Source organism: Microcaecilia unicolor, chromosome 3 (assembly GCF_901765095.1).
Source record: "Microcaecilia unicolor chromosome 3, aMicUni1.1, whole genome shotgun sequence".
NCBI classification, from domain to species: domain Eukaryota; kingdom Metazoa; phylum Chordata; class Amphibia; order Gymnophiona; family Siphonopidae; genus Microcaecilia; species Microcaecilia unicolor.
Genome location: NC_044033.1, coordinates 66,267,877 through 66,291,495, shown reverse-complemented (window position 1 = coordinate 66,291,495; position 23,619 = coordinate 66,267,877). Strand labels below are relative to the sequence as shown.

The 23,619-nt window shown below is 41.6% G+C and overlaps 1 protein-coding gene across 1 annotated transcript in view; it reads left to right on the top strand.

Annotated features, from left to right (window-relative positions):
* Window positions 1-23,619, top strand: part of TGFB2 (transforming growth factor beta 2) — a 162,819-nt gene that overhangs the window by 122,619 nt on the left and 16,581 nt on the right. The window contains exons 3-5 of the mRNA XM_030196022.1: window positions 14,753-14,885; window positions 17,344-17,454; window positions 23,168-23,345. Of these exons, the coding sequence (XP_030051882.1) occupies window positions 14,753-14,885; window positions 17,344-17,454; window positions 23,168-23,345 (422 nt within the window). The remainder of the gene's footprint in view (window positions 1-14,752; window positions 14,886-17,343; window positions 17,455-23,167; window positions 23,346-23,619) is intronic.

The window sequence follows — 23,619 nt, the reverse complement described above, 5'->3', positions numbered from 1 at the left end:
TATCTTTTTAAAACTGACCCCATAGGGGCCTGTGCAATAAAATTTGCATAACAATTTTTTTTCTTTTTGCATACAAGTCTTTTTAAATTACATGCTAGAAAAACAGCACTTAGGGGATAATTCTATAACAGGATGCTTACTGTAAGCACTAGTAGATGTTGTCGATTTTAAGCCTATTCTAGAAAGAAAAAAGGCACCTACTTTTCTTTATGGAATACAAGTGCAAGATGCAACCACTTATACCAGCCCTATAGCTGATATAAATACCCATGCCCAGATGTACACATGAACATCCATAATTGATAGTTTTCTATAATTTACATATATACATATGCACTCTGCATATATTCTGCCCAAACTCTCCCCATGCGAATGTCTGCTGGCAAAGAATGCACCGTCAAAGCACGACAGACACTTTTCCACTATTCGGTATTTTATAAGAGGTCATTTACTTGTGTAAATTCCCATTTACATGAGTTCTTATTGCCTAAAACTGTGGGGCCCCCTTTTAGAATTACCTCCTTAATGTTAGCAGTAGCATACCAAGGGTGGGGAGATGGGGATGGTCTGCCCTGGGTGCAGACAGCAAGGGGGTGCGTGGAGCAGGTGAACAGCTGTCAGCTCTGCCGCTCTCCTGCCCCTTATGACATTAATTCCTGTTCCGGGGCAGGGGACTGGCAGAGCTGACAGCCATATATGCCTGCTCTGTGCACCCCCTTCCTAGGAAGAAAGGTGTGTGTGTGTGTGGGGGGGGGGGGGGGGGTGTATGGGGTGGGTCACATGTCGGGCGGAGGGCACAGCGGCAACCTGCCCCTGGTGGCCAACAAGCTAGGAACACCACCGAATATTAGATGCAATACATTTTAGAATGCACTTAGTAAAACAGTTTCCTGTTAGTGTGTCCATACAATCAACATGCACATTAAAACAGAAATGCAACCTCTAAACAGTGTGAATATTGTTTTGTTAGGAAGACTAAGAGTGTAGGCATACTCAAACTGGGCAGGCAGCACCTAAGAACTCTCCTTTCATGCCACACCATCCAGGACATATAGCGACGCTTGACAAGTTATCCGGAAAAGAGTGGAATTTATTATGGCCGCAGCATTCTACATCTTCATAAATGAAAAACGTATTTACAGAATTGATCAATTTTCGTTCACATATGCGTCGACTTCTATCTATTTAGGGCAAGTGGACTAGCCTTTTGAGTCACACAGCTCTCTCTACCTCTGCCTTTGCCACGAGGCATATTTCTAATCTGCCTGGGACCTATGCCACTGGCATGCCCAGACACTCACATTACAGCATATCCCCTTCTCAACCGTTGACTCTCCATTGTTTGCAGACACCTGTGACCAGTAGGGTGTATCATGGATGTTTTTATACAACTTACTCTGTGCTCCTGCTTAACTTCCAATCCTAGAATGGTTCACAATGGCTTGTGACCTGATGGGTCACTGTTGTATTGCACTGCTTCCCTGTGTATCTTGTATTGTACACCTGACTGCCCAGTTGTCTCTTGTCTTACATACCTAACAGCCAAGCATGTTACACCACTAACCAGTGGACTCCACTGCTCCCTGTCCTTGAAGACTTTCCTGGTTAGCCTACTTCCTGAGCCTCAGCATGACACCGCAGGTGTTGTTAGGCAGCGGTGCATGCGTGTTCTCTGCCTGGTATGTCGTGTGTTACTGCTAGCAGCTAACCAGTACCGCATATGGATTCCAAGTGCAATATATGGTGTGAAGCTGCGGCAGCTGTGGGGGAAATAAGGCCTGCTCATTTCATAGGTGGTATGTAGTCTGATTTTAAAAGAGATGCTAGGAAGTGATGCCTGAAAATTCCATATGTGAAAGGAAGAAAGGGCTTGTGCATACCTGTGCGATAAGTTGTGCGTGGTTGCCTGAGATGCTAGGATGTAAAGCATATGCATTCCTTGCGTGATTATACGAGGCAACAAGAAATGCTGTTATGTAGCGTGGGGCTGCAAAAGTTGCTAAGCAGTAGGGGATTTGAATTCCATGCATGATTTTGTGGTGTGCGGCTGTAAGAGGTGTTTGACGCTGAAAGAGCTGGTAGGAAATAGGGCATGTGAATTCCCTGTAAGTTAAGTGGCATGAGGCTTTAAGCACTGCTAGTGCATAAGACACCTTGCCCGGAAGTAATGCCTGTGGATTTCCTGTGCGATATGTAGGCCTAGTCGAATTGCTATGCCAACTGTCCTCTGCCTGCTATTGCCGTAGTGTAACTTTCTATGACGGTGGAGTAAGTAGTACATGCTCAGCTCTGGTGATTATAAAGAACCAATTGTATGCCACACTGACTGTTAGTGCATTGTTTTCAGGAGACACAGCAATTTGAGAACCAAGGGAGCATATGTTCGGCTGCAGCAAGTATGCCAGCAACCTACCCTTTCCGATGGTGTACTTTCCAGAGCACCTGATACATATGAGGGCTGCAAGCCGAGTGTTATTGGAGTAGTATCTATTCCCGGTGGAAGCACCTAAGACAATTGCCTGTCCAAAGTCAATTGAAGCAGTGAATAGGTGGATTTTTATTGACGCAGCCTGTCCATCATAAATGTCTTGCAGGTGGCTTCTGTATATAGCAGCAACCTAATTCTATTTCTCGTGGTGTATCAGAACTTAAGAGCCGAATGCCCATAGGAGCAGCGAACCTCTGGGTTCAAGTAACCTGTCTGCAATCAGAAAGGTCCAAAGGGGCTTGCAGCATTGGGCAGCGAACCTCCAGGTTCAGCTAACATGTGAGCCTCGGTGTTCAGCTAACATGTCAGCAGTCAGGAGGCCCGAATGGCCTTGCAGCATCGGTCAGTGAACCTCCGGGTTCAGCTAACACATCCGCAATCAGTAAAGGCCCCCAGTATCGTTCCTTTAACCTACCGGAAAACAGAAAGGCCCAACGAGCCCTGCCGCATCGGACCCATGAAATAAGTTATGTGTTTGCACCTTATAGAAAGAAATATGGTCATACACAGTATCCCTTACCATACCAAAGGGTGTGAAATGTTTCCCTGAGAATATGATGGTGAAAGATAGGGAATGAGAAGTATCTGGCATAGATAGCCCCTTTGCTGAAAATACAGCTGTTTGAATTATTTTTAGTGACTCCTGCTTTCTGCATATTCCTCCACTATGGAAGGATTTTATTTTGACTGCCTGTGGAAAAAGATGAATTCATTTAAATATTTGCTTGTTAAATTCGTAATGTTTTTAAATAGGACTGGTTTTTATTCAGCGATAGTTCTTTAAGATATAGCCTACAGAGGTGTGCATTTTTACACGACCACTTCATAAGTCAACACTTAACAAGTTATCTGAAAAAATAGTGGAATTTATTATGGCCGCAGCATTCTATTACTTGCATATGCAAAATAGTTACAGTTTCATGCAATTACACTCAAGTATGCAACTTACAATATCAATCGATTAAATACATGAATCTAAATTCATACTAGCGCCGTTGGGCAGGGTGTAGCTTTTGAGTTGCACAGCTCCCACTTTTCAACCTTACATGAACTACATTCCTGCGCTACTTCTGGCATATACCTTAGACATACCGAGGCGCTGCCATCACATTCTTGATAGGGGTTGTCATAAAAGCACATTCCCCTTCTTAAGCATTGACTCTATCTTAATGCCTTCAGCCTCCCCATTCTGTCCAAGCTTGAGGAGACACCGCTGACTTTCTCTCACTGGCCCCTCACCATACAAGAGGGGGGGCCGCCCTTGCAGGGGCGTAGCCAGACAACAGATTTTGGGTGGGCCTAGGCAAGAATTGGGTGGGCACCAAGTGTTCTACCCCCCCCCCCCCCCCAAAAAAAAAAAAAAAAATTATCTCAGCTGGTGGGAAAACGCTTCTTTCTACCTTGGCAGCAGGCATGCACTGAAAACTGAGCATGCGCAGGTGCCGGTGTCATGGAGAGTAGTGTTTTTGTTACCATCAAGGGAAAATCTTCAGCTGGCGGAGCTTGGGATTCCCTCCAGTTACCACTAAACATGTGCTATTGTTGGGTGGGCCTGAGCCATAAATAGGTGGGCCTTGGCCCACCCAAGCCCACCTGTGGCTACGCCACTGTGCCCGTGGGTTTTGCCATCAACCATGCAACAGCTATCCTGTGCCAACACAACTTACATATTTGACAGCTGTTCAAGCTGAAATTTGGTCTGAAGCCTCCTTCTATGTGTTCTCTTAGACTAGGGCCCACTGCTCCTGAATGAGTCACTTATCTCCTGCTCTTGTGCAATCCTGCTCTCTGTGGCTGTCTTGTACTGCTACTTATTGTGTGTGCAGTGCTCCTGCCAGATAAACGACTGCACAGTGATATCCGCACATCTTTCTTAACGCTTGCTGCTTGGCCTACCTATTATGTCGCATTGATATGCACCATTGCGCTCCCGCCTCAACAACAGCGACACATTAGCCAAGCTCCAACCACTGCACACAATTGGCTCCGGCCTCCCCCAATGTTAAAAAATTGCACAGAAACCTGTTAACAGCCATACTGCCTGAATTTACATGTGGAATGATGCTCCATGCGCACACCCACTCTCCCAAGTAGCGGTTCTGTACAGCGAAGCATGCAAAGCTACTCACACAGCTGTGCTGCCGCAGGCAGCCTCGAGCCTCTCATACCCCGTTCCCCCTTGCACAATGCTATTCCTCCTATGCACACTGGTCGTGTGGTTCTCAGAAGTCGCTAGCTCACGTCTGCTGTGTAGAATGGACTGAACTGGTGCAGTTTCGGCCCACACAAAAATGGCACGAGGAGAGCATCCCACCTCAATGCATGTAGAGCATGGAGAATACACGCAGGACAGTGGCTCTGAGGCTTCAAGAAGTGCAGCTCGCACTGGACCCCCAGATGCTGGCACCTAGGTCCGCTAGTAGTTCTGCACCCTTGGGCCTCCACAGGAGTCTCGGAGCAGAGCACCGCCTGAGAAAAAATGCAGGTACAGTGGAATTTAAAAAAACTTTATTGCCAACCTTCACAAAATACAGAGGAGGCATGGAAGCACCCCGCATTATTTCTGGGGATCCATTTTGTGGGAAGAATACCAGGTAAAGCTGTGCTTTGCACAACCCCTTACCTGAGTCATTGGAGTAGCAGTCAAAAATGGCAATTGTATCTTTGCAATTGCTGTCCCTATTGCTTCCAGTGGCCATCCCCTTTCTCTGCCTCCTGACCTTCCTTTCTGGCTATGTCTCCTCCTCTCTCATATATCTTTCCTTCCTCCCTTTCCTAGCCTCAAACTGACTTCTTTAAGCCTCCTATCTCTGCCTTACCCTCCCCCATCCCCCTATCCCCCAAGACCATCTCCTCTGGCCATGCTGAGCAGGCCGCCCATTTGTGTTGGTGACCACTTAAGGTCTGGGTCACTGGCCTAAACTACACATAATCAGTTCTTCCCTTTGGCTCCAGCTCTTAGCTTTAGAACTGGATCAAAGTAAGGCCATAACATAACTGTGTTTTTCAGTGCTGTGGGCAGAAATGGGAGGGTACTGAACTCTGGGAAAGAACAGAGAGTACCAGTTGAGGACAAGCTTAAGTGAGTGTGTGTCTCAGCCTGTTTTGTGTGTCAGCAAGGATATTGAAAGAATAGTATGAGAGAAGAGAGCATGAAAGTTGGTGACCCAGAGAAAAATCTGGCAGCCTTGAATCTGACCGTTCCCTCTTCTATAAGCACCCTTTAACGAGGCTCCACATTGGCTAGATGACAGTCTGTGACTTTATAAAAGCTGAAAGAAGAGTTCTGCACTCAAACCAAAACAATTGGTAATCTCACCGTTTTTGAGGCCCAGCCTTGCAGGAAAGATGTTTTTCATCTGTTAAACTATTACTTGGATATAGATTATCATTGTACGATAAATGTAGATACATTTCTGAAGTGCTCATGTCTATGTTGGTGCCTCTCCTCTGTTGCCAAAGAATAGTCTTTATTACTGAATTAAAAGCTCCCAGAGGGTCTACGTAAAATGCTCAACATAGCCATGTTTCTCCAGAATGACTGGCTGTGTCAGGGGCAGTAATTGACCAGCTGATGTTATAACTCAAAATCAGCCTGGCTGGTACAGCTGTTAAAACATAGCATACAATGCTCTGGGATCATTCACTGGTAAAAAAAAAAAAACAGGCATGAAGTGTGTCTACTGTCTTTTAATGGAACTGTTGAATGTTTCAAAATAGCATATTTCCAATTATTCCATTTCCATAGCCCCAGCCATTCTGGAGAACCACATGTTCAGTGCTAGTGGATCAGATTCTACCTGTTTGATCAAAACACACTATCTCACTACCTTCAATCCTATATTGACAAACATTTGCTCCCCTTTTAGTTCTTCATCCCAGTTGACACCACCTAGAATCAGGACATCAAATTGGGCCAATATAGTTTTCCCCACTTGCTGCTTTAAATTTTCCCTCACCTCATCCCAGAAAGTCAGTATTGTAGGGCAACCATTACAGCAATCTAGGGTCCAGTGAGGAAAGGGTAAAAGCAATGTGATTACGTTTAATGATACTGTGTTGTTGTTTTTTTTCTTTAGCAATGCTTTGGCCAAGTGCTTCACTATCTGTCTAAATGTTGACTGTGTGTCCAAGTCTTGGTTCTTTTATTGAACAGTTTTGTTATGTTGATGTTTGCAATAAATACACATATAAAAAAAGATGAATGGGATTATGTGTGGTTTGATTGATTAAATCATTGAAGTAACTCATTGGGTAGAAACTCAAATCTCTTTTATCATTGACTCCAATACCTTGATCAAAACACCTTATAAACCCTTGCCTCAATTTGCACAATTTGCAATTTTGGGTTGTGTCGGCAGTACTGCATCACCAGCCACTAACACAGCTTTGTAAACAGGGGCCTTAATTTGTTTCTATTTGGTGGTAAGGATGTTCTGGGAAAAAAAATTTCAGTTCATTTGTATGTCATTTTTTAACCATGATTTTTGTTCTTTCTGGTTCATTCCATAAAGTTGTATCAATACTTTTTAAATAAGCGTTAGAATTTTTACATGCGTTTTTTGACTTTTATGGTGGTAAATTCATAAGTTAATATGTATTAAGGTACTCATTTTCAAAGAACTTATCCCAAATATTCAGCCAGTGGCAGGCAGCATAGTTAATTGCCACTGCCAGCGCTGTCCCCAGATATTCAATGCCAGGCCGTTTGCAGTAACCGACATTGAATATCTGGGGCTTTTTTTTGACCGGGCTGTAACTTAACCAGTTATGTGAATATTCAGCGCCAGCTGGTTAAGTTAGTAGCAGGGAAAGATAGGGCTGCTATTTATGCAGATCAATTTGCCCGCTAAACTTAGCCAGCCAACACTTGAATATTCATGAATAGCTAGCTATATCATGCAATATAGCTGGTTAACCACTATGGGGGAAATTTTATTTATGGTGCCTAAAAAATCGGCACGGAAATCAATGCCAACCAAGTGTATTCTATAAGCGGTGCCTAGATTTAGGCATGGTATGTAGAATATGCTTAGTAGTTATATCAGCGCCTAAATCTGCACGCCTCCATTTACACCGATGAAAACATGGTGTAAATCCCGGCACGTAGATTTAGGCACAGTGGGCCATATTCTATAGCCACACCCATATATTTTGGAATGCCCATGAAACGTCATTTCCCCACCCATAGCCATGCCCCTTTTTGCCTGTGCACGTTAGAAATTAGGCGCACTGCATTACAGAGTGCGCTTAGTGAATTGTGCATGTACATTCTAATTATTGCCAATTAGTGCTCATTATTGCTTGTTAAAAACTGTTATCAAAGTTGCTTAGCTTTTTAAGCTAATTAAGTTATTCACACTGTTATAGAATACGCTTGGATTTCAGCATGGATCTCTATATAGAATTTGGGGGTATATGCTAAGCGCTAATATTCAGCAGAAATAACCAACTATCTCCCACTGAATATTAGCACTTAGTCAGCTAACTGCTATGTAACCGACCAGGAACCATTCTTGGCCGGTTAAATAGCGCTGAATATTGGGCCCCATAGACTTACAAAGTTTCGTAGTAACAAATATAACTTTGTAAGTCTATGTGCTTTGAAAATAACCATCTATATCATTTTAGTGTGTTATGCATTTTTAAGACACACCAACTAATCAAATATGCATTTTAGAATTAAGGTGGAACCTTGACTATGAGGCTAATATGTATTATTTGCTTACATATTTGCAAGGAAAATGTAGAAACATCTCAGCACCAAAGCAAAGAGCCACTTGGCACAGCGAGACATTTTCTTTTCTATCTTTTGAACTTTTATTGGTCTGGGAAAACCCAGATTCCATGCAAACAACTAAAAAATGATTTCCTTACTGATTGATCTTGCCAGTAATATTCACATTGTCATCAGAAAACTGTCCCATCTCCTTGATCTTTCCCATGGACAAAAGCTCTGTTCAAGTTCAGCAAATAATATATTCTGTTAAGAGGTGGAATAGCTCTTGAAGATAAGAACCTTGACTTGAACCAAGGTGTTGTGGGAAGCAAGTCAGTCTGCTGCACCGGGACTAGGAACTTTCCCATGTCCTACAAGAGCTGCCTCTTACCCCAGAGCCTGCACTTGCAGTTAATAGCAAAATCTGAAACATTCTGGGAAAATATGAATATTTATTATTCTAGAATGAACAAGATGGATCACAGAGTTCAATATGATGACTGATGATCTAATGCAAGCACTTTTTTCACTCTTCACTGGCAGCTATAGTCACATTTGGAGATTACAATAGATTACATTCCAATTTAGACTTGTGAATAGAATCTGGCCAAGGTAACATGCATGTACACAGACAAAAGGAATGTTTCTGTCCCTCAGTTACTAACTGATACAGGATGGTAAAGGTCTCTGGCTGTGTCATGAGGATTCATACAAAGCAGTGCAAGCATGGGCATGTCAGATAAGAAAAACAGATTTGAGGCCAGAGGTAAGACCTTGTAAACCTAGGGAGATGCCTCTAGAAAGCCCAATTCACAACCTATGTGGGCCCAATTTCCACTGACCAAAGCAGGTTTGTTCCATTGTGCAACATCTCCTACTTTTGGTGATGATAAGTGCATCAGTGCTAAGTGTGAATACATATGAAGGGCGATTCTATAACTTAGGTGCCCACATTTACATGTGTTATGGGTGTAAATGTGTAGAATACCAGCACTTCATACATACATATGTGTGCACATACCTACATAAGCAGGGCCCTTGCTATTCTGCAAATACCCACTTAACCCACTTAACCACACTCTGGAATGCACTCCCTGAAAAGCTTCGCTTAACACAAGACTATCTCTACTTCAGGAAGCAGCTAAAAGCTTGGCTCTTCAACCAGGCCTTTAATAGAAGAAGTAGCTAACTTGCTTGCTGTCTATTAAGATGATTTATTATGTATGGTGTTGACATTGTAAGTAGTATACTATACCATATCTGTACTGTTATTTGAATATTTTTACTGCTGTAATTGTCTGTTGCTTATGTTTGACTTATTCTTGCTGCATACCACCTTGAGTGAATTCCTTCAAAAAGGCAGTAAATAAATCCTAATAAATAAATAACTATAGGGGCCGATTTACTAATGCTTAGTGCATGCTAACAGAATTAGCACGTGCTAAATGGTGCATATCCTATTTAATAGCTGTGGGGCCACATGGTACTTTAGCGCATTCTAATGTCCATTAGCGCACACTAAGCTTCAGTAAAAGGGCCCCATGAGAGGGATTCTATATATGGCATTTAAAAAATCCACATGGAAAACATTTTTCCCACCTAAGCATATTTTTTAAGCAGAGCCTAGATTTAGGCGCAGTATGTAGAATACACTTAGTCAATATCCTTATGTCTAAAACATATCATCCCCTCTGAAGGGACACCACCTTGTAGAGGTGGAGGGGCTTGTGTGTTTCAATGACTTAGAGGGCTATGCTGAAAGGTTACCCATATCAGACAGGCCTCTGAGAAGAAACCAGACAAAGAGTGTCCCAAACTGGGAGAGTGGTAAGATGGTGACCTGAAGTTCGTATGCCCAACGGCCCAGCTGCCCTCTGAAGTTTTGTCTTCTTTACGTAAATTTCCTCTCTGCAATTGCAGTTACCTTAACTAAGAGGAAGGGGACAACCGGCGGTAAGCTGCCGATGGCCAGCGTTTTATCCCCTGAGCAGCAAGTGCGGGACCACTGCGCGACGAACTGCCCACAGATGAAAGGGTTGGCGAGTCCTTTGATTAGCGCCGGCGAAGGAGCGTCAACGCTCTTGGACCTGGAAAAAACAACTCCATCGCTCCCGAATTATTCAACCACCATGTCCAAAGGAGTGGAGGAGTGAGTTAGAGGTATATGCTGAAACGGAGGACGTTTACAGCAGAACCCGAATCGGCGGAACCACTCCTAAACACCTATGAGAAATCAACTTGGAGTTTTTGACTCCCGAGGAGGTTACATTGAATACCATCTAGAAGGCGCTTCGGGACCTAACGGTGGCAGTAAATAATTTTGTTTCAGATATAATTTTATTAGAGAGTTACATGGACAATTTAACTGAACCCTTTGAGAGTGAAAAATTGATATAATAAATGATTCTACATGAGCAAGAAGTGGTTATGATAATAAACCAAAAATTTTGAATAATAAAATGAATATTATTATAGATGATTAATATCGAGATTATTGTTTTTCCCAGAATTCCGGGTATGACTCCTAAAGTTTTCCTCAGAAATATTTCCTCAAATTATTACTTTAAAAAGAGTGAAGCCTGTGAAAACTGGGATTACTTTAATCAGTGGGTTTTGAATTAGAGACTTAAGTATATGTATTGCTAAATAACTTCTGGTTTTTAAAAGAGAAAGAATGTAATCAGATGTATTATTTCTAACCAATATTGGACAATAAGTATGTTTTTCAATGAAATGATTTGACTATACACCGTATTGGCCTTGAAGAAGCCAACCAGATGATCAATGTAGAATAATGAATTAGACGAGTAATATCTGGGGATAATCAGGTTAATACCACAATTTTTTTTCTGTTTACTGTTTAATTGATCTCCTTATCTTGTTTCACTCTCCCTATTTAGTGGTCTAAGGAAGAGAATAGAGTTACCTGACTGAAATAATTCCTACATATTACTTTCTCTGAATTTCCAGCAAGTTGTTTTATCGCTTGTAAAAATTTAAATGGTTATAAATACAAAATTTAAAACAAATAAAACAAATCATATCCAACAATGAAAATGTGGCATAAATCATGGTGCGTAGATTTAGGCGCAAAGGGCTATAATCTATCATAACACACGTAAATTTTGTAATGCCCATGAAATGCCCATTTCCCCATTCATAACCATGCCCCTTTTTGCCTGTGCACATTAAAATTTAGTTGTGGTGCATTACAGGATTTGCTTAGGAAGTTGTGAATATGAATTCTAATTATTGCCAATTAGTGCTCATTATTGCTGTTAACAATGCTGATTGACTTGTTAAGCCAATTAAGTTACACACATTGTTATAGAATACACTTGGATTCTGGCACGGAACGTTAGGCGTGCTATACAGAACCCGGGGGATAGTGCATATTTCAAAGGGAACGTATACATGGTTAGACTATGGGTGGGACATAGGCGGGGTTCCCACTTACACATATTACTTACATGTATCCCTGCCATATTTAGGTGCCTGAACTTATGCCAGTTCTGTGGCAAATATACTTAATTGGATCAAGGGTTTCTTAACCACCAGAACATACCGAGTTAAATCAAAAACAAACATTTCATCACCATGGAATGCACACTGTATTATTAGGAAAGGGATGGAAAACAAACACGAGGATGTTATAATGCCGTTGTATCGCTCCATGGTGCGACCGCACCTCGAGTATTGTGTCCAATTCTAGTCGCCGCATCTCAAAAAAGATATAAAGGAATTAGAAAAGGTGCAGAGAAGGGCGACAAAAATGATAAAGGGAATGGAATTACTTCCCTATGAGGAAAGGCTGAGAAGGTTAGGGCTCTTCAGCTTGGAGAAAAGGTGGCTGAGGGGTGATATGATAGAAGTCTACAAGATAATGAGCGGAGTAGAGCGGACAGATGTGAAGCATTTGTTTACACTTTCAAACAACAACAAAACCAGGGGACACAAGATGAAGCTAGAATATGGTAGATTTAAAACAAATAGGAGAAAGGTTTTCTTTACTCAGCATGTAGTTAGACTCTGGAACTCGTTGCCGGAGAATGTAGTGACAGCAGCTGGCCTTACAGAATTTAAAGGGAGTTTGGACAGATTCCTGAGGGAAAAGTCCATTGAACGTTATTAATTTTTTTTTGGTGGGGGAGGGGGTTTGCCAGGTTCTTGAAGCCTGGATTGGCCGCTGTCAGAGACAGGATGCTGGGCTTGATGGACCCTTGGTCTTTTCCCAGTATGGCGGTGCTTATGTACTTATGTAGTACCTCAAGGTTCCCCATTATCACCAATACTCTTCAATATAATGATGTCCCCTTTGGTCAAATTCTTATCCAGTCAAAGATTTCACTCATTCATTTATGCAGACGATGTTACAATTTATATCCCCTTCAGACATGACCTTTCTGAAATCTCCATTGAAATCACGCGCTGTCTGAACATCATGGATTCTTGGGCTAATTCATTTCACCTAAAACTAGACACTGAAAAAACACATTGTCTTATTTTCTCATCCCCATGCAATAATTATAAACCCACAACCCTAAGCACTCCTGTTTATTCTCTTCCTATTTCTGATAACCTCAAAATCTTAGGTGTTATTATTGATAGCCATCTTACACTTGAGAGCCAAGTTAACTCCATTATAAAGATGATGTTTCATTCTATGTGGAAACTTAAACGTATAAAACCTTACTTCCCGAGGGAAATTTTCCGTAACTTGATACAGTCAATGGTTCTGAGCCACGCAGATTACTGCAATAGATTATATGCGGGATGTAAAGTACAGCTTATGAAGAAACTTCAGACAGTCCAAAACACAGCTGCCAGGCTGATATTTGATAAAACATGATTCGATAGCGCTAAACCTCTCCGAGTAAAATTGCACTGGCTTCCAATCAAGAATCGCATTACCTTCAAAATTTGCTCTTTGGTCCACAAGATTGTCTACGGTGATGCCCCTGGATATATGATTGACTTGATAGATCTTCTGACCAGAAACAGAACCAGAGTGTCATGTACCTATTTGAACCTCCACTATCCAAGCTGCATTGGACTCAAATACAAATCAACATATGCATTGAATTTTTCTTACTTAAGTACATAAATGTGGAATGCACTACCAAATCATGTGAAAACGATTCACGACCATCAAAACTTCAGGCGATCATTAAAGACCTATCTGTTTTGCAAGGCCTATCCTACTGGCCCTACTTAAATGCCTCAATACCTTACATCTCATTGGACATTATATATTCCTTTATTTCCTTGTCCCTTTTTGTACCTGTTTACTCTAATCTTACCTGACCCTTATTTTAAACTGTATTTGTTTAACATCTACCGGACTTGGCGATCACCTTTACGGTATAATGTAAGCCACATTGAGCTTTCTAATGGTTGGGAAAATGTGGGATACAGATGTTACAAATAAATAAATAATATAAGTGTGGGCACCTATATGTTGGGCATGCCAATACCAAGTTACACTAGTAGTCTGTAATGGAACCTTAAAGAATTGACTCCACTGAGGGTAATGTTTTAAAGAGTCCAACAATGTACCCTTATGGAGTCTGTATTATATAAAAAAGAGGTGCCTAGACTACTGTACATTTTCACATAGTGACTGCAATTTTGTATCTGTTTATTTTACAGCCAGAAGTTCTATTTGGTTCTTCAGGCTTTACTGCTGAAGAAGCTGAGTTAATCTACACCTACCAGCCCCAATGAACCTATTGAATGTTTCCTGGTGTAGCTTAACTTGGCTGTCTTTAAAGCTACTCCACAAACGATAACTATCCACCAGTGACAAAAGTTTATTATATAAAAGGGAAAAGAGAGATTGAACAATTACCTAAAGAACCCTTAAACGTAACAGAACTTTTAGAATCTTCTGTGGAAATAGAAAGAGCTACCTTGCTGGTTTCCTCCGCTTTTGAACTGGATAAAGTCAATGTTCAATGTTTATATTTTCAACATATGAAAGAAGATTTCATGGGGGGGCAGATAAATATTTTCCCTGATCTATCACGGGAAACTCAGTTAAGGAGGAAAAAACTCTTGGTCTTTAAGTCAAGAGTTTTAGCCCTAGGGGCATCTTTCTTTATTAAGTTCCCATGTAAATGTCTAATTCCTTATGAAACTAATAATTTTCTTTTTACTGACCCCATGAAACTTCGAGTTTGTAATTGCTAAAGAAAGTTTGAGGAAACCCCCCTGGGGCAGTTAACCAGAATAATGCTGCTGTCTGATTGTATAGTTGGTTTAATCTCTGTTCTAAGATAATTTATTTATCTAATATGATATTGTTTTTAATTCAGTTCCTGACTCTTGGATCCTACAGGTTGTGGCCTATGAAAATTGGACTATTTCTCTGTATTTCTTAATTTTTGAAAGGACTTAATTTCTAAAGATTTCTCTTATTGCGTTCTTTTGTGAATGTTATAAACTAAAATTAATAAATACATAAATACATAAATAAAAAAAAGCTACTCCAGCCTATCACTGATCAAGTCAGTTAATATGGTGATTCTTTTATTCTTTCTTTGCAGATCCTGAAGTCCAAAGACTTAACATCACCAACACAGCGTTATATTGATAGCAAAGTAGTGAAAACCAGAGCTGAAGGAGAATGGCTTTCTTTTGATGTTACAGAAGCTGTAAATGAATGGCTTCGTCACAGAGGTGAGAAATTGTACTGATTGAGGGCTAGATGCATCAACCAAACGTTAAAAAATCTAAATCGTAAAAGTGCTTAACGAATTTGAAACAACGAAGAATGCACAAAAAAAACAGCTCAGAAATGTTCGGTGCGGTATTGAAAAGTACAATGTATCAAGCGTACATTATCCCCGTCCTTAATTTGCTCCTTAACCATGCGCAGAGCAGCCACAAACGTATTAAACCTACGTAGGTTGCTTACGTCAAACTGGGGCGTGCGAGGGGGGGATCCCGACCTGCAAGCCTTTTAGCTGTCTGATCTAGCAGAAGAGTGCAGTTGAAGATAACTCTAAAAAGAACGACCGACCCTCTTAAATCCCCTTTTGTAACAAAAGACCTCTTTGCAGTTTGTTTACAGTACTGGGAAAATTGGCTTTAGGGGATAGAGTGTTAATTTTCAAAGCTGTTGGAGAAGGGGAGAGACAGGATTTTTAAGCTGCAGGGAGAAGCAGTGTGTTTTGTTTTGTATTGATGCAGGAGAAAGCGGAGAGCCACGTGTTTGTGTTTGTATCTCACTTTTCTTTTTAAACATGCTGGCTTGGATTTTTATGGTGCAGGGGGCCTTAACGACAGGTCTGAGCACACGTAAAATTTCTGACGGTAAATGATTCGTTGCAATCATCGGTATGGTTAGTGCATTCCGAATTGTCCACATTTCAATGGTAGTTTCTCCTTTGCATTCCGTTTTCGTTAGCTGCTTGCTTCTTGGGGAAAAGGCCTTTAATGCATGCAACGGTTAGGAATTTCCTTCGTTAAAGGGTTGTTAGAGGGTCGTTAAGGTTTAGTTCATCTAGCCCTAGTTCTTAATAGAAATGAGTCCAGCCAAAATTTGTGACACGTGGATTTAGATCTGTGAACTCTCCAGCTAGGGATGTATGATATACCTGAGATTGTATAATTAATTTATTTCTTTATTTAGAAATTTTATAAACTGCACTATCTACATTTCTTGGCAGCTTACAGAATTCACTAGCAGGGTCGGCATTAGGGGGTGGCAAACAAGGCATTTGCCCTGAGCCCTCATACTACAGGGGTCCCCCAAACCTGACTCAAGCTGGCTCACAACCTGCCCATTCCACGCTCATGGCCATGCCCCTTTCCCAGCTGCACACATTAGAATTTATGCACATTAAGTTGTAGAATATCCCTATAAAGTTGTGCACATAAATTCTAATTAAAGCCAATTAGTGCTACTAATTGGTTAAGTACCAATTATCGGTGCTGATTGGCTTGTTAATCAATTAACGACAATAACTGTTAACATCAATTAATTATAATTAATTGCCTCATAAATTAATTAATTTGAGATCCACATGTAAATTTCAGCACCAAAATCTTGATGCCATATGTAGAATCTGGGTGTCTATTTTATTAAGGAACACATGATTTTATGTTGCCTTTATATGCTAAGTTTCAGTTAGGCACATCTTTGAACATCACTCATAGGCCTCATGTTATAAAATCAGACCCTATTGAGGTAATTCTATAAAGTAGGTGCTAAAATTTACATGTAAGCAGGCAGCAAAACAGAAGAAGCAATCCTTGCAAAACAGCACAAATGGCAAACAGACACAGCAAAGATGGCAACTAAACCACACACAGTCAGAAACTGGGATGCGCTATTTTGTAACTGTGCGCATATCTCTAATAGCACTTGGTTTTCAGGTGGCTGTACACATGGGCAGGCTCTGTGCAGAGCATGCATAAGGCATCCACTTGCATGAGTAATATATAGAATACTATAGTGCATGCATGCATGCATATAAACCTGGTTACACTAGGAACTAGATTCAGTAAATGGCACCCAAATTTGGACACTGAAAAAAATCCATGCAGCGCACTATAAATGGTGCTCTGAGTTGCGTATTGTTTATAGAATAGTGCTAAGAGCTAATTTCCACTCCAAACTTTGAGCGTGAGGATTTACACCAACTGAAAACTGGTGAAAGTCCTGGTGTACAAGGTAGTTATGGATCCCAGGTATTCATTAATACTGCGTGCAAATTTAGTGAACGCACCTAATCCATCCATGCCCCTCCCATGGCCATGCTCCTTTTGAGTTGTGCATTGTAAGATTTCCACATGGATCCATATAGAATAGTACTTAGCAAGATGCATGTGTAAATCCAAGTTATTGCCAATTAATCTCAATAATTGATTGTTTGTATTCAATTATTGGGACTAATTGGCTTGTTAGCCAATTTAGTTGCACATGCATCTCAGAATAGCACACAGTCTTGTGCATGTAAATTTGCATGCCATTTTTAGAATCTGGGGTAGGTGCCTACTTTTCTTTATAGAATATGTGCCAATCGGGCACATTGTAGTGATTATCAGTCACTTATGAAGAGTACTTCCAGACCCACCCTATTTTTGCTTAATAGTGATTTGTGTTAACAGCCTGTTTATTCCTATTTTACAGACAGAAATCTTGGATTTAAAATAAGTTTACACTGTCCGTGCTGCACGTTTGTACCTTCAAATAATTATATAATTCCAAACAAAAGTGAAGAGCTGGAAACAAGATTTGCAGGTAAGAATTCAATAGTTTTCCACTCTGAAAAATAAGCAGCTCTATCTGCTGGTTATAAAAGGCCATGTTCTGATCACTTTACAGTTGCAAGCAGGGACAGGAAAAGTCACTGTAGACACCTTCCTTTATCTTTGAACAGGATTAAACTACCAATGAACAGGGTACACACAGGTTAATTAGTTATTTTGCCTGTATTTACGATACATAAGTACATAAGTAGTGCCATACTGGGAAAGACCAAAGGTCCATCTAGCCCAGCATCCTGTCACCGACAGTGGCCAATCCAGGTCAAGGGCACCTGGCACGCTCCCCAAACGTAAAAACATTCCAGACAAGTTATACCTAAAAATGCGGAATTTTTCCAAGTCCATTTAATAGCGGTCTATGGACTTGTCCTTTAGGAATCTATCTAACCCCTTTTTAAACTCCGTCAAGCTAACCGCCCGTACCACGTTCTCCGGCAACGAATTCCAGAGTCTAATTACACGTTGGGTGAAGAAAAATTTTCTCAGATTCGTTTAAATTTACCACACTGTAGCTTCAACTCATGCCCTCTAGTCCTAGTATTTTTGGATAGCGTGAACAGTCGCTCACATCCACCCGATCCATTCCACTCATTATTTTATACACTTCTATCATATCTCCCCTCAGCCGTCTCTTCTCCAAGCTGAAAAGCCCTAGCCTTCTCAGCCTCTCTTCATAGGAAAGTCGTCCCATCCCCACTATCATTTTCGTCGCCCTTCGCTGTACCTTTTCCAATTCTACTATATCTTTTTTGAGATACGGAGACCAGTACTGAACACAATACTCCAGGTGCGGTCGCACCATGGAGCGATACAACGGCATTATAACATCCGCACACCTGGACTCCATACCCTTCCTAATAACACCCAACATTCTATTCGCTTTCCTAGCCGCAGCAGCACACTGAGCAGAAGGTTTCAGCGTATCATCGACGACGACACCCAGATCCCTTTCTTGATCCGTAACTCCTAACGCGGAACCTTGCAAGACGTAGCTATAATTCGGGTTCCTCTTACCCACATGCATCACTTTGCACTTGTCAACATTGAACTTCATCTGCCACTTGCACGCCCATTCTCCCAGTCTCGCAAGGTCCTCCTGTAATCGTTCACATTCCTCCTGCGACTTGACGACCCTGAATAATTTTGTGTCATCGGCGAATTTAATTACCTCACTAGTTATTCCCATCTCTAGGTCATTTATAAATACATTAAAAAGCAACGGACCCAGCACAGACCCCTGCGGGACCCCACTAACTACGATATTTTAGCATTCCAACTCCTTTCAGTACCTGCTCTATTTATTTATTGCATTTGTATCCCACATTTTCCCACCTCTTTGCAGGCTCAATGTGGCTTACAATACATCATGGATAGTGGAAATATAATAGAAAAATAGGCATTTAGTGTTACAAAAATTTTTGGTAACATGATAATGATAAGACATGATAATAGTATGACAAGCAGATATTATAAGATATTTCTAACTACGTGTGGAGATTTATGTATATTCACATTGGTTGATCTTTGTGGTAAGCCTTGCTGAAGAGATGGATCTTCAGTAGTTTGCGGAAATTCGTTGGTTCGTAGGTCATTTTTAAGTTGCGCGGGTTAGTCCTTCTCAAAGAGTGCACCTTAGCTTTCAATTAATATATTGGACATATATTTGTCCTTAGAAAGAACAATATCCATTGTTTATCTCATTATCAGATCCCTAAGCATTCTTGATTCCTGAACAATAAAATGCTACATTCCACCCAAAGTATTCAGAGGAAGTGGAGGAGTGGTCTAGTGGTTAGGGAGGTGGACTTTGGTCCTGGGGAACTGAGTTTGATTCCCACTTCAGGCACAGGCAGCTCCTTGTGACATTGGGCAAGTCACTTAACCCTCCATTGCCCCATGTAAGCCGCATTGAGCCTGCCATGAGTGGGAAAGCGCGGGGTACAAATGTAGCAAAAAAATGGTAATGACATAGAAGCCCTTTTTACAAAGTTGCATTAGGCAGCTAGCGCAGGATGTACCTTGCAGTAGACAGCACAGACTCGTGCTACCATCTACTGAAAATGTAGCTTGCCCAGTAAAAATCTTGTGTTAATTGCCTTACATAGGAGTGGTCAGGATCTAGGTGTGATGTGAGTAGGTAGAGGAGTGGCCAACTATGGCTGCTAATGTACAGGTCTGTACCATGTGCTAGCTGTCAGGCCTGCCAATAGCGCAGCTGAATTTACCATCATCTCATAAGGAGACTGTAAGTGTAGCTGCACTAATGGCCCTCACCTGCACATCCAATCCTCCTCCTTAGACCCTGAATGTCCACATGACAGACCAGATCTCCTCCTGAAAACCCATCCATCCGCATGACAGGCTTGGTCCTCTTTCTGACATCCTAACCTTCCACATTACAAGCCTGATCCCCCTACCAACACCCAAACAATCCATATGACAGGACTGATGCCTGCTTCCCAGTCATAATGTCTTCTGCTCCCCTTTTCTATATCTGCTGCCCATGAAGCAGCCCTGTCTCCGACAGCCTGACTCCCTCTCCCCCCCCCCGGACCTACTGGGGGTCTCCCTGGTGGTCCAGTGGTACCTGGGAAGTAACTGAGCCCCTCTGCTGCTGCCCAGGATTGTGTCAGGATCCAAAATGGCCGCCATGACCCCCCTGGTGGTCATCTCATGGCACTACAGCACTTCTGCCAGCTGAAGACTCCCATCAGAAAATCACAGCATTAAGCAGCAGTGCTCTGAGCTGCCAATGTTAGCATTCCAGGCATGTTTAGTTCTAGCACATGAACTGAGTGTACCCGTGGAGGTAATGTCAGTGGCTTGAAGCGCTGCTGCCGCCTGCTGTAGTTAAGTTCTGACAGGGGTTCAGCGAGCAGCAGATGTTTTCAGCTGGTTGAGTTTGGAGATCTCTGCTAGCTACCCAAATACTGTTCCACCACTGGGTGGGCTTGAGGCAAAAGTGAACAGGTCTGGGCCTAGGCGCATCCTTGGGTACACCCCTAACTTAAAGCCTTCAATTACAGGGTTTGTCCTAAATACTAAAACCAATGGTTATAATGTAAACTTAAATAGCAAGGGAGAAGGGGTACACAATTGTTTAGTACCACATCCCAATTCAAAAAATTAGAATGGAGGCTAGTGATAATTGACTAGTCGAGGGGTTAGCGAAAGGTGTTTTAACTGTCTGCCCTAGTTTAGATAGAATGTAGAGAACAGAATTGATATGTCCAGGTTGGTTCATGCACAATTCTGGTAGTATTTTAGAAAAAAAATCTGCTGATTCAGAGCCTTTTCTAAAATATTTGCCTGCATATGCAGCAGGAGCAGCCATTTTACAAAGGTGCACTTTGAAAAACCAAACAGAGGAGCTCCACATTTACATGTGTAAGCCTACATTTTCCAAACCTACAAATATACAGTATATTAACTTCAGAGGCTGTGATCTTTATTTATTTTCATTTTGGAGGAGGAAAAAAGCACAGGGGATGAAAGAGGAGAACACCCTTAATCCATCCTGTAAAGGACTGGGCCAAATGAGCACTTTTTTTAAAACACAGATGTAAGAAAGAGTAGCTGTAAATCCTGACATTGTAGTATCAGGTCATATACATGCATTCCCCCTTTCTGAAACAGGGACTACATGTGTATATTTTGGTATCACCCAAGCCTCACCCAAACTATGCTCTCTTGCAATCAATATGTAGTGCAGATTTACACATGTAAATACGGCTTTCTAAAAATTGAGTTTAACATGTGTTTGTGGTACAGATGTGTTAATGCTGATACGTACATGCATAAATTGTGACTAGGGCTTCTACAGTAAGGGCCAATATGTGTAAAGGTCCCAACCAGACTTCTTGAGTACTGTGTAAGTATTTTTGAAGTCTGGGACTTATCTTGTTAAGGGTTGAAACATGACTTGCACTGGGTTCCTTTAAAAGATTGTAGGAGGTTTTTTTTCCATGTTTTGACTAGTGCATCACTAAAAGCTTCTGAAGGTCGATGACTACTTGCAGTAAACCTTTGTGCCTAGGGAAGCAATGGGGCTGATTTCCTTTTAAAATTGAGTATAATGGGGAGAATTCAGTACTTGGCACCAAAACTTAGGTGCCAAGAAGATGCATGTTCTGCGGAGAGCACCCTTTTGCAGAATACTAGCATAGTTCGGATCTTGCACCTAACTTTGGGTGTGAGCACTTACCCCTGCTGAAACCTGATGTAAAGGCTGGTGTGCAACTATTGGTGGTTGGGTGTATAAATGAGACTATTCCAGCTTTTCCAACCTACAGCTCGTGGGCCAGAATCTGGCCCACCAGATGCATTTTTCTGGCCTTCAGAAGCTAGGTAATTCTTGTGGTGCTTAAGGCGGGTGGGTTAAATGCTGATATTCAGCACTTAAGTGACCAGATTAACAGTATAAATGGATTCTATCTTTATGCGGTAACCCATAGCCAGTTAAGAAACTCTTTTACAACAAGTGTGCTAAAAGTGGCCTGCGCTACTTTTAGTGGGTGATTTTCCCATACGATCAGGTCACCTCTTAGTGCATCTGCTAAAAAGCTGAATTTCTATTTTCAGCAATAATGGCCAGGCGCTAAGTCCAAAATTAGTGCCTGACCATTTACCATGTGAGCCCTTACTACCTAATTTTCAACCACGGGAAACTGTGCACACCAACTTTGGAATTACTCCCGGGCTCTTGACCTACCCTGGTGGTAGGGCCAATTTAGAAATTTAGAAATTTAGAAATTAATCATTTCTAAAGCGTTACTAGATGTACGCAGCACTGTACATATTATATGCAGGTAATTTCTCTGTCCCTAGTGGGCTCACAAGCTAAGTTTTTACACCTGGGGCAATGGAGGGTTAAGTGACTTGCCCAAGATCACAAGGAGCTGTAGTGGGAATTAAACCCAGATCACCAGAATCAAAACCCACTGCACTAAACATTAGGCTACTCCTCCACACTAGCCCACACACTAGCCCTACTGTGCCTTTGTAAAAGGGCCCCTAAGTGCTGAATATCAGACTTAACCAGCGGCTATGTGTTAGTCGGCTCTGTAAAACCGGATATTCAGTGCCGAAGCGCGGACAAAGCCCAGCATTGAGGGGCCTTTTTACAAAGCGGCGGTAAGCCCACTTGCTAAAAGGGAAGTACCGTCAGGTTACTGCAGCAGCCCATCGGTAGTTCCCACCCCCACTGAGCGTCATTTCAAGCCTACAAAATATTTTTATTTTGTAGCGCTAGTGTGTTCCCGGTGGTAATTGAACAATGCTGCATGCTGCCCAGTTACCACTGGGGTAGTGGGAACCCTTACTGCCACCTCAATGGGTGGCAGTAAGTTCTCCCACTCCAAATGGGCACATGGCAAGTATTTCACTTGCTGCATGTCCATTTCTTTAAAAAAAAAACCCTGCCTTTTACCTGCTGTGGTAAAAGGGGGGCCTTGGCGCATGCCAAAATCACGCGCCAGTGCCAGTGCAGGTCCCCTTTTGCCACAGCTTCATAAAGGACCCCTCTATATCTAGGAATAATGTCATTGGAGGTCAGCAAAACTCTGAGTGTCACCAACTGAATGTTGACTCCTGCACGAATGGAAAGAGGTGCTGCGTGCTAACTAGGAAGAAGTGATGTGCATTGATGAAGCAACTAAAAGTTATTAATAAATTGCATTTTTTTAAAGGTATTGATGACTCCTATATGTATACCAGCAGTGATCTGAAAACATTACAGTCCAATAGGAAAAAATACAATGTGAAGAGTCCACATCTTCTGCTAATGTTATTACCCTCCTATAGACTTGAGGCACAACAGTCCAACCGACGGAAGAAGCGAGCGCTAGATGCTGCCTACTGTTTTAGGTAAAATTATATACTTTGCTCTCAAATTACTTATAACGCTATTAGATGTAATTTATTCTTACTAAGACATTGTAACATAAAGTACATTAAAATTCTAGAATATGTCAGAGGGTTCTTGTCCATTTAGAGTAAACTGTATGTTTCACACTATATAGTTGGCACTTGTGGATTTTCATAATAAAATTGGATACCTTTAATTCCCAGTGAGCAATTAATTTAAAACAAGATTATAATGCACATTGGAATAGGAAATTCACCATTACCGTATAAATTA